General features: G+C 45.4%; 1 protein-coding gene and 1 pseudogene across 1 annotated transcript in view; one reads left to right on the top strand and one right to left on the bottom strand.

Moving 5' to 3' along the window:
* Zc3hc1 (zinc finger C3HC-type containing 1) overlaps window positions 1-15,149 on the top strand; it is a 25,115-nt gene extending 9,966 nt beyond the window's left edge. The window contains exons 4-10 of the mRNA XM_029535266.1: window positions 404-405; window positions 5,098-5,225; window positions 6,407-6,561; window positions 8,209-8,449; window positions 8,742-8,954; window positions 11,019-11,225; window positions 14,772-15,149. Of these exons, the coding sequence (XP_029391126.1) occupies window positions 404-405; window positions 5,098-5,225; window positions 6,407-6,561; window positions 8,209-8,449; window positions 8,742-8,954; window positions 11,019-11,225; window positions 14,772-14,840 (1,015 nt within the window). The 3' untranslated portion in view covers window positions 14,841-15,149. The remainder of the gene's footprint in view (window positions 1-403; window positions 406-5,097; window positions 5,226-6,406; window positions 6,562-8,208; window positions 8,450-8,741; window positions 8,955-11,018; window positions 11,226-14,771) is intronic.
* On the bottom strand, window positions 2,025-2,138 carry LOC115063444 (annotated as a pseudogene).
* Window positions 15,150-19,147: the final 3,998 nt, after the last annotated feature.

Here is a 19,147-nt window from a genome sequence, read left to right as displayed (position 1 = left end):
ACCAGGCTGGCCTCGAACTCAGAAATCCGCCTGCCTCTGCCTCCCAAGTGCTGGGATTAAAGGCATGCGCCATCACCGCCCGGCTTCCTGGTGACATTTTTAAAGCAAAAGTGACTGTAAAACAGGGATTTTCCCATCTCTGGCCTGTTTTCCTTTCCTGTATAATATAGCACAGCTCAGTCCTGTGTGGATTTGAGGTTATCTCTGGCCAGTCACCTAGGCTTTTTTTAGGATGTGCTACACCAGAGAGCTGTTGGTGGTTCCCAGTGCTCACTTATATGTTCTGCCTTCTAGATCCATTCACAAGACTCTCCTTGAAGAACTTCTAATTCCTATCTAGACCTCTTTTTGAGTGTGACTCTTTTTCAACTACCTCATCAACTTTTCTCCTTCGTGTTCTAAGGGGTACGTGGCACTCAGCAGTGCGAATTAAGCTATCTAATACCTTACGGTTTGCCTTGACCTTCCCATCTAGTTATCATTGCCAAAAATTGGAAAGTTGCTTTAAGATCTTCTATGGTTTTCTTTTTTAAAAAATTCCTGTGACTTATTTACATGTATAGGAGTCTGCCTGCATGTGTGTCTATACACTCTGTGCATTCAGTGTCCTCAGAGGCCAGAGGGGGGTTCCAGATTACCTGCACTGGAGTTACAGACAGTTATTTGCTATCATGACCTGGTTTCTGGAAGAATAGCCAGTGCTCTTAACCACTGAGCCATCTTTCTGTCTAGCCCTTTTTTGTTATTCTCTCAGACAGGGTCTCATTGTCACCCTAGCTAGGCTGAAACTTGATGAGTAGGTCAAGCTGGCCTTGAACTCAGAGATCTATCTACATCTCCCTCTGCCTCACAAGAGCTGTAATTAAAGGTGTGTACCAGGACAGAGCTGGAGAGATGGTTCAGTGGTTAAGAGCACTTGTTGCTCTTACAGAGGATCTGGGCTCGACTCCTAGCACTCACATGATGGTTCACAGCCATCAAGTTGCAAAAGCTCTTGCTTCCTCTTGTGTCTTCCACAGGCATCAGACGTGCACGTGGTGAACATAACAGACATGCAGGCAAAAAATCCATATACATAAAATAAAGCACATAAAACTCAATAGTTTTTAAAGATTTATTTATTTTATATGTGAGTGCTATTGCAATCTTCAGACACACCAGAAGAGGGCATCAGATCCCATTACAGATAGTTGTGAGCCACCATGTGGGTGCTGGGAATTGAACTCAGGACCCCTGGAAGAGCAGTCAGTGCTCTTCACCACTGAGCCATCTCTCCAGCCCCCAAAATACTTTTTTTAGAAAGACATATCACCACATCTAGCTACTGTTTTCTTTCCTTCCCTCCCTCTTTTCCTTTCCTTTCTTCCTTCCTCCCCTCCCTCCCTCCCTCCCTCCCTTCTTCCCTTCCTTTTTGGTTGTTGTTTATTTTGTTCATTTTTTAAAACATTTTATGTGTGTGTGTGCGTAACTAAGAGCATGTAGGTATACTGCATATGTGCGGGAGCCCTGGGAGGTCAGAACAGGGACCAGGTCCCCTGAAACTGAAGTTACCGACAACTGTGAACCCATCATGTGGGTGCCGGGAACCAAACCCTGGTCCTCTGCAAAATCAGCTTGCCAGCCATAACCATTCCCTTTGTCTGGTTGGTTGGTTGGTTGGTTTGGATTTTTCAAGACAAGGTCTTACTATGTAGCTCTGGCTATCTTAGAACTCACTATGCAGACCAGGCTGGCCTTGAACTACAGAGCTCCTTCCTCCCGATACCTCACCGCTGCCTCCTGAGTGCTGGGGTTAAAGGCGTGTGCTGCTTACTGCGCCTAGCTAGGTTTTGGTTTTGTTACGGCTTTTTGAAACAGGGTCTTTTTGGAAGCTCAGATTGTCTACTATATAATCTGCCTTGACTCACCTTGCAGCTAGGATGGCCTTGACTTTGTGGTAATCTCTGCTATAACCTCCCAAGTGCTGGAATTACAGGAATGAGCTAGCATACATAGCTTGAGACGTTTTTTCTTTTTCTTTTTAAAGCCTACAGCACCCAGTATTCCCAGGTGGTCTCCCATCCAAGTACTAACCAGGCCTGACCCTGCTTCCAAGATCAGGCGAGATTGGGCGTGTTCAGGGTGGTTTGGCTGTAGATGAGATGTTTTTTCATTACAACTTTGTCCTTATTCTTCCTCCAAGGATCTCAATACAGCTTCCAATAGTTTCATGTGTTAGTTTTGCTTTTAATATTCAGGTAACTTTTATGTGGAAAAAGGAATATCTATACTTATTTATATTCCAAGGCCTAATTTACTATACATTCCCAATAAATATAATTTGTTGAGATTTGTTTTGGTCTTGAACTAGAATCTCATTGGTTAGGCAGGCCTTAAGCTTTCCATGCAGCTGAGGATGGCCTTGAACTCCTAATCTTATCCCTTCTGAGTACTGTTGGCATGTGACACCAGGAACTGGCCGATTATTACAGTTTTTATCATAATTTTTCTAATACTAATAAATTAAATCCCTTTAAATATTTTAAGTGACGGTTACAAATTTACTAGGGCTGAATATTTTGAAGACACACACGGTTTCAATACACAAATAAATTAATTATAAAGCATATTTAAACTTATTGTAAAACTTGTTGGTGCCCTGCTTTTTAATTAACCAGATTAGAAGGACCTTTTCTTTCTTCATCTTTTTTATGTAATGTCTTACTTCCTAAATGTATTTCCCAGCACTCGTGAGTACCAGAGGATTGCTGCTATACGCGTGAGGCCAGTCTGAGCTACAGTATGAAGATCTGTTTCAAACAGGGCCTTACAAATGTCTTTCTGTGTTTCATTTTGAAGAATAACTTACTGAATTCCCTACAGAGGAACAGAGCACTGGGAAGTAACTGAAATGCTTACTACTTGGTTTTGGATTTTGAAAGAGAGTCTCCACACATCTTCTGGCTGGTTGGCCTAGTGCTTACTGTGTAGACTAGACCGTCTTGAACACAGTGCACGGCCAGGGATTGCAGGTGCACACCTCTCTGCTGGCTCTGACATTCGTAGTGTTGTTGGTGGTGTTGGTGTTGTTGTTTGGTTTTGGGCTTTTTATTTTTTGAACATCTCATATAGCTCAGACTGTCTCTGAGCTTGAGCTAGTCCTCCAGCCTCAGCCTACGGAGCACTCAGATTACAAGTGTACACCTCTTTGCCCAGCTTGTATTCTTATTCTTTTCTTTTTAATTTTTTAATTGATTATAAGATTTTATGTGTATGGATGTTTTGCCTACATGTATACCTGTTTATCATGTATGTGCCTAATGCCCAAAGAGGCCAAAAGAGGGCATTGGATCCTCTGGAACTGGAGTTACAGACAGATATGAGCCACCATGTGAGGTCTGGGAACAAAACTCAGGTCCCCTGCAAGCTCCAGCCCCATGCCTTTTAACATGGGAACCAGAAATCCAAGCTGAGGCCTCGCCGGCAGTGGGCGCTTTACTGCCTGAGCCGTCTTCCCAGCCCACAACCTTTTAGGGTAGTTGTTTGAGATCATAATATAACACTGCTGCTTTCCTGTTCCTCCCTCCCACCCTTCCCATGTTCCCTCCTTGCTCTCAAATTCATGGCCTCCTTTTCCCTAATTGTCGGTGCATGCATGCATGCATGTATTCCTGAATATATAGTGCAGCCTGCTCAGTCTGTGATGTTACTTTATGTCTATGCTTTCAGAGCCGACCATTTGCTATTGTATAACCAATTAATGTCTTCTTCCCTGGGAAAGACTATCTTTTCCTGTTCTCAGCATTCCTTAGTTGCCTGTAGTTAGTTCTTTGTATAAGGTTGAGGCTTCCTGATCTTTCCCCCTTCTTTATTAGCAAGTCTGTTGGAGATGCCCTTGTTCAGATCTTGTTTAGGCAGCCACGTTGGTGAGACTTGATGAGTGTATCTTCTCTGAGGTTTCTAGGAGACAGAATCCCACAGCAAATTTCTGTTCTTCTGTCTTTTGCAGTCTTTTCCTCCCTCTTCAGAAGTGATTCCTGAGCCTTAGGAATTGTAGATGTATCAGTGGGCAGCTCTGCATTTTGGTAGAGTTTTCTGTCTGTTGCAGAGGGTTTCCTTGAGGAAGGTGAGCTCTACGCTCTTCTGTGGATGTGAGGACAAGTAGTGAGAAAGAATATAGTTGGGTATTGTGCTGGTTTTGTAAGTTCCCCTCCAGAATTTATGAATTCACTGGCCCTGGGCATTTGGCTAGCTTTCTAGTAGCAGGCATGCTTTCTTTCTTTTTGGGTGGCCTTGAATCCAGTTAGTGAGCTGTTGATGGTCCACAAGGCTGTGTGCTGCTGCTCTGCTCTTAGGGTTAGGGTCCATGCAGCCATTGCGCCATTGCTCTGGTTCACAGACATCACAGTTAAGTAGGACTGGTGGTTGCTTCCTTCCTTTGGAAGCTTGTGTGGCACATTCAAGGGGGAGGCATTCAAGTCAGATGTAGCTTGTATCTCTGAGTTCTGGGTCTGAAGTACATGGTGTCTTCAGCAATAGAAATTTACCTTCTACTTCAACAACTCAGTCAACTGTCTACAACTTGATAATTGTTATATAATACTGTTTCTTTAATTTCTGTCTAGTGAATCAAAGCTTCAGTATTTGTTTTAAATCTTTCTCTGACTTTAACTGTTTCATACTCACACAGAAGCACCAAGAATAGTTTATAATTCAATGCTGTTAACCTGTCAACATCTTCAATAACTATCAATTTTTAGCCCATCTTTTTTCCCCTAGTAAGGCTGGGATTACACTCTTCACCCTACTTCTGGACAGTCTTGTTCCTTCGGTGTTCATAAACTTCAACGCTCTGTTGTTTAGAGGCTCACACCCCCACTTTTTTTTCTTTCCAGAAGGTATCAGTTGCCAATAGCTTCTTGGTTAGGAGTGGAACTTTGTGTCTACTTCTTAGAGCTGGATTTTGTCTGGTTTGAACCTGTTCAGTTCTCTGTGAGTTCATATGTAGAACAATGTTTTCTTAATATCTTTGACTGTCCATTGTACATATCTCTACTTGCTCTATTTGTGTTCTGTATTTCTTCCTCCCATCTGACTCCCAGTTTATTTTTCCCACAGATAGATTTGGGATGCTGCCACTGGGTGAGCCTGCTGCTCTCGTCAGTGAGTTCCTGGATCGCTTTCAAAGCCTTTGTCATTTGGACCTCCAGCTTCCTTTCCTGAGGCCAGAGGACTTGAAAACTATGGTGAGTGTTTCTTGGCTAGCTTGCAGTGGCGGCCAGTCCATCAGCATTTGTACATATTCCTTCACTTGACTGACAGAGGATGAGAGTATTATCAAGAGAATTACTGCTCTCTCTGTTGACTCAAGTTTCTTCCAGAACGGGAGTAGTAGAGGGTGGGAGGAGACGATTTCCATTTAAACAATTAGGATCTTTAAATAAGCTTTTTGAGACAGGGTCTCACTGCGTGTAGTTCTGGCTGATCTAGAACCTATTATGTGAACCAGGTTGCCCTAGAATTCACAGAAATTCACCTTCCTCTACCTACGGAGTGCTGGGATTAAAGGCCTGTGCCCCCACATCTGGCCCTACAAATTCAATTTTATTTTGATTTGTTACTCAAACTGTTCATTGTATATCATTTTCCAAGCTGTGACAGAACAAGAAATTCTCCTTTGAAGAATAGAAATGCAATTGTGCTCTATTTACTGTTATTTTACCAGCCCGTGCGTCTTTTGTGAAATTGCACTGTATCGAAGGCACTAAAAACTGATCATGCGCACACCTCTAATCCCAGCACTCGGGAGGCAGAGGCAGGCGGATTTCTGAGTTCGAGGCCAGCCTGGTCTACAAAGTGAGTTCCAGGACAGCCAGGGCTATACAGAGAAACCCTGTCTCGAAAACCAAACTAAAAAAAAAAAAACAAAAAACTGATCATTTGCTTCTTTGAGTTGGCACTCTTGTGGCTTCTAAGACAAGTAGTTCCCCTGTTTGTTCTTAGGTCAGCCTGACCTTCACCAAGGCAGCCCCCTCCCCTCAGGATTCCTAGTGCCGTATTAGCCACAGGTCAGAAAAGAATGCTGTCAAGTTTGTTCTGTCAAAAGTAAATTCAGTGCTAGACCAAGACATGAATAGTCTTTTTATTGTTTGGGTTTGAAGTCAAGATGTGGGAGTCACAAGTTTCAGATCAAATCTACAATAGGCAAATTAAGACCCACCTAATACTTAGAAGGAAGACTGCTACATTTTTCACTCAGCAATTTAGGAAGCTTGTGTGACACCTTAGTCCTGCCCTAGAACATGTCTTTCCCGTGAAGTTGCTACCTCCAAGTCCTGGTGTGCCCCGGTCTAGGTGCCTTAGTGTGCGTTTTCTTTCTATGGAAGCTGAAACTTGGAGTTGATTTGTAACCTCGGTTCCTTTGCAGTGCTTGACAGAAGACAGGATCAGTGCTCTGCTGCACCTGCTGGAAGATGAGCTTGGTTTCCAAACTGATGACAGCAAAACTACAAGCAAATTAGGCTCCGACATCCAAGTCCAGGCCACTGCGTGTGTTCTCTCCCTGTGTGGCTGGGCGTGCAGGTTAGTGAGTGTTACCAGGGACATGAACCGTGATATGGTCACTGTCGCTATTTACAAGCCACCTATGTCCTATGAAAAGACAAAAAGAGAAACTGGAGTAGGGGAGGGATAGAGAAGTGGGTAAGAATCAGCAACGAAACAAAAGCTGCCGGCCCTCGAGGTGTTCACAGCCGCCTTTTCCCTCGTACAGCCTCTTCCCAGCTGGAAACTTATGTTCCCATAAACAGTGCAGCTCTTTCTAAAAGCAGAGGGAAAATAATGTCCTATTTTTAGAAAAGAAGAAAACTAAGCTTAATTGATAAAATTCCCCAGAGGAGACATCAGCTGGTGGCCCGGCCCCATGTTGGCATTTCCATTCCTCCTTGGTTTGGTGTTGACTTTCTTTCTTTTTTTTTTTTTTTTTTTTTCGAGACAAGGTTTCTCTGACAGCCCTGGTTGTCCTGGAACTCACTCTGTAGACCAGGCTGGCCTTGAACTCAGAAATCCGCCTGCCTCTGCCTCCCAAGTGCTGGGATCAAAGGTGTGCGCGCCACCTTTGCCCGGCTGGTGTTGACTTTCTAAGGAAGAAGCCTGTCAGCGCCGGTCTTGATCGACTTGTTTTTGTTTTTGTGTGTTTTTGGTTTTTTTGTTTTGTTTTGGTTTTGATTGACTCTAAAGGTCTGCTTTTTCCTTTTCTGTGCGGTGGGGGTGGGCATACCCATGCGGATGCTATGGCATGAGTGGGAGGTCAGGTCGGGGCATTGGAGGAATCAGTCCTCCCCTCCCACCACGAGGGTCCTGGGGACCACACTCAGGCTGTCAGTCAGGCCGAGGGCCAGCAGCGTTACTGCGGAGCCAGCTTCTGGCCTTTGGTTTACTTTATTTTAAAAAGAAGAAAGATTTATTTATATATGTTCGTCTGTGTCTGAGTGTATGCCACCTATGTGTGGGTACCTTCAAAGACAAAAGAGGGCTTCAGCATTGTAGGTGACTGGAAGCCTCCCAATGTGAATGTCCCCTGGAAGAGCATCAAGTGACCTTGACCTTTGCCTCTCCAGGCCTTCCCCCTGCACACACACCATTTACTTTAAAAAGGCTTTCGTATTGCTGGATAGTGGGAGAGGGTGTGCCGTGCCCATGATCACAGCACTTGGGGGGATTTATCATAAATTTTGAGGCACCCTGGGCTACAGAGTGAAACCCTATCTCAGACAAACAAAATAAGGAAATGAATGTGCTTTCTTTGGTAAATTGAGAAAAAGGTTTTAAGAGGATCAGGAGCTTATAAAACATACTTCACAATGTCCATGCAAGCAAGAACATACCAGGGCCAGGCGTGGTGGCGCACGCCTTTAATCCCGGCACTCGGGAGGCAGAGGCAGGTGGATTTCTTAGTTTGAGCTAGCCTGGTCTACAGAGTGAGTTCCAGGACAGCCCAGGGCTACACAGAGAAACCCTGCCTCAAAAAACCTTTAAAAATAATAAAAAGAACATACCAGGACCCTTGGGCCTCTTTGAGAAAGGCCAGGTCCTCAGGTGAAGGCTGAGAGTCCGTGGGTCTAGCCCTCTGGCAGAGACTGCTTTCGGAGATAGAGCAGAAATCATTACACTAGTCACATGGAAATACCGCCTTTGGAAACACCCAGTTCTCTTCCCATCCCTTCCTAGCTCCTTGGAACCTACTCAGCTCTCCCTGGTAACATGTCACCAGTGTACGAGGAAGGTCGGTCTCTGGGGCTTTCAGCAGATTGAATCGTCCATGGCAGATCTGGAGCCTGCCTTTGGCCTGACCAGCTCCCCGATTCCAGGTGTGGAGAGTCGGTCTGAGCACTTCCCTCTGGTGCCTGAATCTCCTCGGCGGATGATGACCCGAAGCCAGGATGCTACAGTTTCTCCAGGCTCTGAGCAGGTATTAGCTTCTCAGGCTGCCAGTGTAACAGCAGGTTGGAAATTGGTGGTAGGCTTTACCTCAAACCCTGTCGGGAAGACTATCCTATCACGTTTCCCTTCACAGATGGAGAACTAAATTTGTTATGGAAGCTAAGTTTAGAACTACAATATTTGAAGATCTTAGTTATGTTGGCAGTTAAGATTCTAAATTTATATTACAAGTTCCAAAATACTATGTTTCACATGCTAGGAGTACTCGGGCTAAAACTGTAACATCATTCATATACTTCATTGCTTTTCTTTTTCTTCAGTCTGAAAAAAGTCCTGGTCCTATTGTTTCCCGAACCCGGAGTTGGGAGTCTTCCAGCCCTGTTGACCGGCCTGAGCTAGAGGCAGCCAGTCCTACCACCAGGAGCCGCCCAGTGACCCGAAGCATGGGGACGGGAGATTCTGCTGGCATGGAAGTTCCCTCGAGCCCTCTCCGGAGAGCCAAGCGAGCTCGCCTCTGCTCTTCCAGCAGTTCCGTGAGTCTCCCTTTGTAGGGAGCCATGATGACACAAATAGCAGAGGTGCCTTTCTTTATGTGTATCAGGAAGAAGCAGGCACAAGCCCTCCTGGGATCCTGGTTAAAAGTAGACTTTTAGTGAGTTTAAGGATGGAGCATGGTTCATTACCTGTAATCCCAACACTTGAGAGTGGAGACAGGATCACAAGTGGCCAGCCTGTATTACTTCTGAGTTCAAGACCAGATTGTGTGACATGGGATCTTGTCTCAAACAAAAAACAGGCTGGTGACCTACCTCAATGGGTGAAGGGGCTGCACAGCCTGAAGCACATTCCTGCACACATACACGTGCAAGCACACGCACCATAAACAGTGCTTAGAAGGAGGGGAGAGATGGTTGGCAGATCCAAAGGAAAAGGTTTGGAGTGGAGTCTAGAGAGGTCATAAATACTTAGACTAGCAAGACAGCAACGCAGTAGGACCACAGATGTGATGAAGGAGACTTTCTGGATTCACACACACACACACACCAGGTCTCATAGAGCTCATGCTGCCCTGGAGCTTGCTGTATAACCAGGCTGATCTGGGATTTACACTAGTCCTCTCAGCCATGTTGCTGGGATTATAAACTTGACCCACCACATCGGGTGGGTTTGTTTTTGTTCATTCTTAATATTTGAGACAAGGTGCCTGTGTAGACCAGGCTAGCCTCAAACTCAGAGATCGGCCTTCCTCTGTTTCCCAGATACTGGGATTAAAGGCCTGCATCACCACACCCCGATGGTTTAGGTTTAGTTGATGTTGTTTGAAGTGTTTTAGATTAACCTGCAAGGTTATGGCACTTGGATTCTTTGTTTTGCTGGTCCGCCTTCCCTTCTCCCTCTCCTAGGGCATCCCCTTGCCCTCCTCTACAGCCCTCATCTTCCCAGGCTTGTCTGCTCCTTTGTATCTGTGTTTCACGGGGGTGTGGGGTGGGGTGTATTTCTTTGGTTGGTTGGTTGTATTTTGGTTTGATTTGATTTGGTAATTGTTTTGTTTTGACTGACTGGCTGGTTTTTCCTGTTTTGGGGGGATAGGGTTTCTCTATGTTAATAGCCCTGGCTGGCCTCAAACTCAGATTCTCCTGCCTTTGCCTCCTGAGTGCTGAGATTAAAGGCGTGCGCCACCACTGCCAGGTTTGATGTTTGTTTTCTTGATGGTAGCTGTTCTAACTGGGGTCAGATGGAATATCAAGGTAGTTCTGATTTGCATTTCCCTGCTGATAAAGGATGTTGAACATTTTGTTGGCTCTTTTTTTGAGAACTGTCTGGTCCATTTACTGATTGGAAGCTTTGGTTTAGGTTTTGGGGTTTCTTTTTTGCAGTTTCATACATTCTAGGTATAGGTTCTGTCTGCAGTGCAGTGCACAGACTCTCCTGTTCTCAGGCCGTCTTCACTGCTCATACTCAGAGAAGCTTCTGACACAGGGCAGTGTTGGTTCTCAGGGTGGTTCAGCGCTGAACCGGTGCTGTTCAGAACATTCAAATAGTTAGTGTGGGCGGTCACAGCTCCAATCCCAGCACTCAGAGGCAGAGGAGGATGGCAAATTCAAGGCCATCCTGGCTGCACACACCCCTGATCCTATCTCATCAGAAGGGGACGGGGTTAGAAAAAGGAAAATGGGAGGACGGTGTAAGAGTCACTCGGGAGGGGCTGGTGAGATGGCTCATTGGGTAAGAGCACCCGACTGCTCTTCCGAAGGTCCGGAGTTCAAATCCCAGCAACCACATGGTGGCTCATAACCATCCGTAACAAGATCTGATGCCCTCTTCTGGAGTGTCTGAAGATAGCTACAGTGTACTTACATATAATAAATAAATAAATCTTTAAAAAAAAAAGTCACTGGGGAGGCTGAGGGAGGAAGGTGACCAGTCTTGGCTACATAGCATGATTTCTACATCAAAACAACAAAAATAAGATAATAAAGAAGAGCGAGCTCCAAGTGTGGGCAGCTGTGTGATTCTGAATTTGAGTAGCTGCAGTGCCTCTCACCAGCCCTAGCATCTATCCTTCAATAACACCGTGTCTCTTATTACTCCCTCAGGATACCTCTCCCCGAAGCTTTTTTGATCCCACCTCTCAGCATAGAGATTGGTGCCCATGGGTGAATATCCCACTCATCAAAGAAACCAAGGAGAATGGGAAAACGGAAGCAGATGCCTGTGCCCCAGCAGAGCCAGGCTGGAAGGCAGCATTGACCATCCTGTTGGCCCACAAGCGTTCTAACCAGCCAGCTGAGACAGACTCCATGGTGAGATGGCTGTTGCCTAGCGTGTGTGTGTGTGTGTGTGTGTGTGTGTGTGTGTGTGTGTGTGTAACACTTGTTACCTGTGGAATGAGCAGCCAAGGCTGACCCTGTAGTTAGTACCTGCCTGTTTTCAGCTCTCCTAAGTCAAGTCTGGCTTCAGGAATCAAGCACAGAAGTGCTTCAGTCTTTCTGCCCTGCTTAGCTCAAGGCATTCCGTGTCATCCTAGTGAATCCTTTGTTCCTCCAGCTGAAGTGACTCTGAGTAGGGAAGGGATACAGAAACAGATATAGGCGAGTGGGCAGCTCACCTCAGCTCAGTCAGTCTCCGTCACTTGCATTTGGAACCTGGCTGGTTAACTTAGCTGTTGGGAGCTCTGTCCCCTGATACCAAACCATGCCTTTATTTTCCAAGTCTTCATGTTTCTTCACTCTTCCACAGCCTGGGCACATGCTCTGACCAACCTTAGCTATCACACTCAGGACTGCCACCATTACAGGACCTGAGGAAATGCAAAGCCATCAGAGCCATCTAGGAAAACAAGAATGGAAACGAGAGTGTAGGCAAAGGAATCCAGAGAGCTGGCTTTGTGTTTCTTCGCAGGCTCACCTCCATATTTGCCTCATAGCCTGGCATAAATCAAGCTGTACCTGACCCCTAATGCTTTTCACAGACTAAAGCAGATGATACTTTCCTGTCAGGCTTCCCAGATCCATGGTGGTCAGGTCACAGGATCTCCACCAGAGGGAGCTAAAATTATACCAGAAGCCCAACAAAGATATCATTAGTACCCTTAATAAATAAGTAGAGGAAAGGTTTCCAAAGCAAGTCTTTCTTTCCTTCTTTCTTTTGTTTGTTCGTTCATTCATTTATTTAAAAATATATAGGCCAGGGGCTAGCTTGATGGGAACTTGCTGCTAAACCCAAGGACCTAAGTTGAGTACCCAGAACCCAAGCCAAGAAGGAGAAAACTGACTCCAAAAGGTTTTCCTCCACATGCCTACATTGGTATTCATGCACATACACATGCACACTCTACATAAATAAATCCGTAAATGCATTGATACATAAATGTTTAATGTGGGCTGGAGAGATGGCTCAGCAGGTAAGAGCACCCGACTGCTCTTCCAAAGGTGCAGAGTTCAAATCCCAGCAACCACATGGTGGCTCACAACCATCCTTAACAAGATCTGACTCCCTCTTCTGGAGTGTCTGAAGATAGCTACAGTGTACTTACATATAATAAATAAAAATAAATCTTAAAAAATAAATAAATAAATAAATAAATAAATAAATAAATGTTTAGTGTTTAGGTAGATACAGTAGTACGCACTTGTACTACTTGTACTTGTACTACTCAGTAGGCTTAGCAGAAGGATCACAAACCAGAGGCCAATCTGGCCGATACAGGAGACCCAGGCTCCAAAACAGCAACAAATGGGGACTTGGGGTATAATAAGGTATATAAAGACAAATAGTGACCCACCATGCAAACTGTCTCTGTACCCAAATTCAGGAAGTAATATTTTGGCTAGGTTGTTTGCATGGTTGGTTGGTTGGTTGGCTGGTTGGCTTTTCGAGAGAGGGCTTCTCTGTGTAGCCCTGGCTGTCCTGGAACTAACTCTGTAGACCAGGCTGGCCTTGAACTCAGAATTCCTCCTGCCTCAGCCTCCCAAGTGCTGGGATCAAAGGTGTGTGCCACCACGCCCGGCTGTTTTTTTAATAAGATGCTTCTCTGTTGCCAACCGTTGTAGCACAACCTTTAATCCTAACAGTCTAGGAGCTAAGGCAGGCAGATCTCTCTAAGTCAGTATGGTCTACATAGTGAGTTCCAGGACAGTCAGGGCTGAATGTGTACTATGAGAACACCTAGGAATTACAGGTGGCTGTGAGCCACCATTGGGTGCTAAAAATTGAACCCAGTATCTCCGTAAGAGCAACAAGTGATCTTAGCCGCTCTGTAGCCCCGTGTGTTTGGTTTGGTTTTAAAGGGTTATTTTTAAGGATAAACCTTTAGGGCTCTGTGTGTTTGTGTGTATGTGTGTGTGTGTGTGTGTGTGTGTGTGTGTGTGTGTGTGTGTGTGTGTTTGTGGGTTTTTGCATGCATGCACCCACGTGTGCACATGCACATGAATGAGTGTGTGTACACATGAATGCTGGAGCTAGGGTTCTAGATGATTGTAAGCCATCTGATGTTTGTGCTACAAATCAAACTTGGGTCCTCTGGAAGAGCAGTTAAATGCTCTTAACTACTGAGTCATCACTCCAGCTCCTAGTTTGCTTTTAAAAAGAAAAAGGAAGGTATTAAGGGGAGTGGAGGAGGGTGAAGGGGCTGGTAAAGGCTCTCCCACCAAGCCTGGTGACACACAGGGTAGAAGGAGAGAACCAACTCCTGCAAGTTGTCCTCTGACTTCCACATAGCATGGCATGTACATGCCTGCACATACAGTAAACAAATACATGTAATTTTAAATAGTGGCGCACACCTTTAATCTTAATGATTGAGAGGCCAAGGCAGTATATTTTTGTGAGTTTGAGGCCAGCCTGGTTTACATAGTGAATTCCAGAGCTACATAGTGAGACCCTGTTTTGGATGGATGCATGGATGCATGGATGGATGCATGGATACATGCATGGATACATGCATGCATGCATGCATGCATGGATGCATGCATACATACATAGACAGACAAACAGACTGACTGACTGACTGACTGACTAGATAAGGAAACAGTGAAAATGGTGTGTTTCATAAATTGAAGGTAAAACTATCTTGCTAAATATCCTTTGTAGTGTCACTGAGACATTGCCAGATGGAGCATCTATCCATCCTTGATGCCACTCAGAGGCAGGTAGAACCAAGTATTGGAGTGACTGAGAACTTTTATCGCTAGCGAATTGCTGTATCTTCCTGTAATCACTCCTCAGACTCTCAGAACGTTTCCTAAGTATACTTAGGTAGCAGTGAGGGCCTCTCTAGTTTTAGTCCCTGACTAAACCATGAAGCTCAGAGAGGGGTCATATTGTGTTTTATTCCTCAAACTTTGATGATGCAGTTACCCCAGCTGGGGACCACTTATATCACTATGTGTGGGAAATAACTAGGTCCAGTTATACATCCTGGGTAAAAGCCAACGCAGAGCTTGTGCTGCACTCAGCATGGGTCAGGAGTGCCCTTTTCACAAACAGATGAGGACAGGACAGATGGAGCTATGCTGAGGGACAATATGAGGGAGGCTTTGGAAATTGGCAGTGTTGGCAGTGGTCTGGCAATAGGACACAGGCTTCTTGATTTTGTTTGACTTCAGCTGTGCATTATGTATGTAGCATAACATAAAATGAGTTTTAATTCTTTTTCATTTTATTTTGTTTTATTTTTTGAGACAGGGTTTCTCTGTGTAGTCCTGGATGTCCTGGAACTCACTCTGTAGACCAGGCTGGCCTCAAACTCAGAAATTCTCCTACCTCTGCCTCCCGAGTGCTGGGATTAAAGGTGTGCGCCACCATGCCCGGCGAGTTTTAATTCTAATAGTAAGCTTTTCTACCTACAGAGTCTCTCCGAAAAATCAAGGAAAGTGTTCCGAATATTCCGACAGTGGGAGTCTTTACCTTCATCCTGAAGATGCTCCAGACAGAACTGTTGAGGGTGACTTTTTGAAAAATAAGTCTGAGTTCTCTTTGGTCAGCTGATGCTGCTTTTCTTCACTCTGGGTTAATTGCAAGTGCAAAGGCCTGCCATTTGATGATGGAGACTCGAACGCTCTCTGTGGGAAGTGGACAGGGGAAGGCACGGCAGGCCCAGTTCTGTCGGGGGACTGCAGGGTTATGAACCAGCCACAAGACTTCAGGGTTAGAACACCCATTCAGCGGCTTTGGTTGGGCACAGTGTTCTGAGCATGTAGCTCAGGAATGTGGCAGTATTTCTTAATAAAGTGTTTGCAAAGATTCCTGCTGCTGGAGAAGTGTTTTCTCGTTCCCGAGCTTTCATAAAATTTAGCTGTGGTTTGTCATTGGACCTTACAAAGAAGCGGTCTAGCTATTGCAGTCATCCCCAAGAGAACATTCTTGCAGTAGTAATAATCTGTCCATACTTTGCCTCAGTTGATATCACTAAGAAATATGACTTCTTTAGTATAGATTATGTCCAGCAAAATTAATCTCTGAATATAACTTAACTAGTCTATATTCAAAATTTATAATTAAGGGGCTGGAAGTATGGCTTGATGGTTAAACATGTGTTCGTCGTGAACAGGTTCTTACTTATGAGTACACTGTTGCTGTGTTCAGACACACCAGAAGAAGGCATCAGATCCCATTACACATGGTTGTGAGCCACCATGTGGTTGCTGGGAATTGAACTCAGGACCTCTGAAAGAGCAGTTAGTATTTTTATTATTATTATTATTATTATTATTATTATTATTATATGTAAGTACACTGTAGCTATCTTCAGTCACACCAGAGAGGGCATCAGATCTCATTACAGATGGTTGTGAACCACCATGGGGTTGCTGGGATTTGAACTCAGGACCTTCAGAAGAACAGTCAATTTTTTTTTTTTTTTTTTTTGGTTTTTCGAGACAGGGTTTCTCTGTATAGCCCTGGCTGTCCTGGAACTCTATAGACCAGGCTGGCCTCGAACTCAGAAATCTGCCTGCCTCTGCCTCCCAAGTGCTGGGCTTAAAGGCGTGCACCACCACGCTGTTGCCGTCAATATTCTTAACTGCTGAGCCATCTCTCCAGTCTGTGACCCTAGATTTCTAATTGTTCTAGTTTTGATTCACATATGATTTGTCTACCCTTAAAGGCTCTAGGAAAAGTGAAAAAGGAACTTAAGCCATCATAGTGACTCACACCTGTCCTCTAGTACCTGGAGGCTAAGGCAGGAGGATCATTAGGAGTTTAAGGCTAGACTGAGGGAGAAAAAAAAAAAGGAAGGCCAGGTAATGGTGGCGCATGTCTTTAATCCCAGCACTTGGGAGGCAGAGGCAGGCAGGTCTCTGAGTTTGGGGCCAACCTGGTCTACAGAGTTCCAGAACAGCTAAGAATATACAAAAGCCTATCTCAGAAACCAGGGTCGGGGAGCTAGTGCTACAGATGGAGAGAGCATCCCAGCAAGAGTGGAGCTGGGGTCTATATGATTGGTCCTGGAAAACTGACTGGGGCAATGAGGGAGCGAAGGAAAAGCAAGCACAGAAACGTACAGGGAGGACCTGGGACCTGGTGGGCTGCTCACACTCTGACGGAACAGCCTCAGCACATTTCCTATACATGTGCAGGTAGAGTAGTCAGCCTCGGCAGGTCTCAGAGCAGTCGCAGCTTAGAGTCAACAGGAGAAGGAGGACTGCTAACATCCACTCAGAGACCAGAGGAACCTTTGCCACCCCCATGGGTGTAAGGCACTGGGTGTCCTTGGCATGTTTGGGCTCACTCAGGACTTCACACAAGGCAGGCTAGAGCAGGAGCCGGGTCCCAGGAACACAGAAAAGGGTGCTTGCCTTCCCTGTTCTAATCCCAACACAGTGAGATGCATAGCACTCAGTGGGTACTCAGTTCTTAAAAATGTTTAAACCAGATAGCGGTAGCACACCCCTTTAATCCCAGCACTTGGGAGGCAGAGGGAAGAGGATCCCAGAGTTTGAGGTCAGCCTGGTCTACAGAGTGAGTTCCAGGACAGCCAGAGCCACACAGAAAAGCCCTGGTTTTTTTTCAGGGGAGAGAGGAATGCTTAAACCAAATATAATAGGACACACCTATAGTTACTCCAGAAACCTGGGGGCGGAGTGTTATAGGAGAAAGAGAAGAAAAGAGAGGGCCGTGGCAGTAGCTCAGAAGAAAACACATCAGCTGAGGTGTGGCTCAGCAGTAGAGTGCATGCCTAGTACATGTGAGACCTAGTACCTCAAAAACAATAATGGGCACAGCAAATGAGCTCAGGGTTAGGCAAGTGTTCTGGGGCTAGCCTCGAATTGAGATGGGCACGAGACAGCTAGGTCAGATGGAGTCTTTGACTTAAGAGTTTGAGCTTGCTGGGCATGGTGGCGCACGCCTTTAATCCCAGCACTTGGGAGGCAGAGGCAGGCGGATTTCTGAGTTCAAGGCCAGCCTGGTCTACAGAGTGAGTTCCAGGACAGCCAGGGCTACACAGAGAAACACTGTCTTGAAAAAAACAAAAACAAAACAACAACAAAAAAAAAAGTTTGAGTTCAATTCTGTGGGGAAGGATGTAGGAAATTTTGAGCAGAGAGATGCCCTTCATGCCCAAGAAATTAACACAGCACTGAGACAAGGCAGGGTCAGAGAAGGGAAGGGGAGTGACCATGCACTGGTCATGAGCTGATGAAAGTGTCACATGGTCAGTTTGGATGTGAAAAGGGGAGTGGTGAGAAACTTGGGAGACAGCTCTGTCATTGAAGAACTTGCCACACACACACACACACACACACACACACACACACAAACAACCCCAGAAGGACCAGCATTAGGATTCCCGACACCCATACAAGAGCCAGGGGCCTTGATGCTGGGGATGTGGAAGCAGGAAGATGCTGGCTGGCTGGTGCATTTGCATCATTTATCTCCAAGTTCTGTGAGAGAGCCCATTTCAGAGATCCTCGGAGCTCTACATATATACACACCACACACACAAACGCACATGCATGTCTTTGTGCCTGTGGAGGCCAGATGAGGGTGTCTGATTCCCTGGAACTGTGAGCTGCCATGTAGGCACTAGGAACCACTGAGCCATTCCTTCGGCTTCTCAGTCCCTCTGTTTTTTGTTCCTTTGTTTGAAATTGTAAACCCCCCTGGGCTGGTCTCCCTGTGTAACAGAGTGACCTTGTCCTCCTGAGACTTCTCCTTTAGCTTCCCAAGTGTTAGGATCCCAGGAGTGCACCGTCACACCTGGCTGATGTGATTCTTTATAGTTTTGTGTATGTATGTGCATGGTCATGTGTGTGGCTGTACATGTATGTGTTTGTGTGTGTAGAAGATACAGGACAACCCTGGATGTCACCTTGAGGAACTCAGTCTACTTTGTTTGAGCCTAGGTCTTATCAATAAGGCTAGATTAGCTGCCAGCCAGCTCCAAGGATCCTGTGTTCCATCTCCCCAGAGCTGGGATCACAAGCACACACCTGCACCCAGCCGTCCTTGTACTTATCACGGACACACTTTTCTATCTGATTTGTTTGCCCAGACATTTCCACCTATTTGAGAGCGGGCTCTGACTCTCCCTAATAACCTAGACTGACCTTAAATTCAAGCTCCTGCCTTTGAGTGCTGGGGTTACAGGCATAGCCACCATACCTGGCTTGGTTTTTGTTTTGTTTTTTTTTAATGTCCCATTAGAAGATAATTTATTAATTTTTATTAATTTAGTGCTGTGGTTTGAATGTTTTTTTCTCTCACCCAAACATGCTGAGACTAGGAGAGGTTCCATTGATGGGAGTTGGGCCTATAACAGACTGATGCTTTCCTCAAAGGGTGAATTCTGGCTTTCCCGGGACTGGTATGGTCACCACAACAGTACATTGTTTAGAGTTAGTCTGGATGGTGGTGATGTAGGCATCTCAGTTGAAGAGTATTTGCTTAGCATGCATAAAGCCCCAAGTTTGGTCCTCCAGCATTGCAAAAATGATAGTGCATGCCTAAATCCAGCCCATGAGAGGTGGAGGCAGGGACAAAGGATCAAGGCTACATAGAGCATTCCAGACCATCCTGAGCTATATGAAACCCTGTCTCAAAAAAACAAAACCATGGGCTGGAGAGATGCTTTAGTAAGTAGAAGTGCCTGCCAGGCCTGCCGACCTGAGACCAATCCTCAGGCCCCACAGAAGAGGAGAGAACGGATTTCTTTTCAAGTTCCCTGTCCTCCATACATGGTTGGTGTTATATGCTTCTTTTTTTTTTTTTTTTTTTTTTTTTT

Source organism: Mus pahari, chromosome 2, assembly GCF_900095145.1.
Source record: "Mus pahari chromosome 2, PAHARI_EIJ_v1.1, whole genome shotgun sequence".
Classification (NCBI taxonomy): domain Eukaryota; kingdom Metazoa; phylum Chordata; class Mammalia; order Rodentia; family Muridae; genus Mus; species Mus pahari.
Note: the sequence above shows the minus strand (reverse complement) of the source record. Positions and strands in the feature narration are given on the sequence as shown.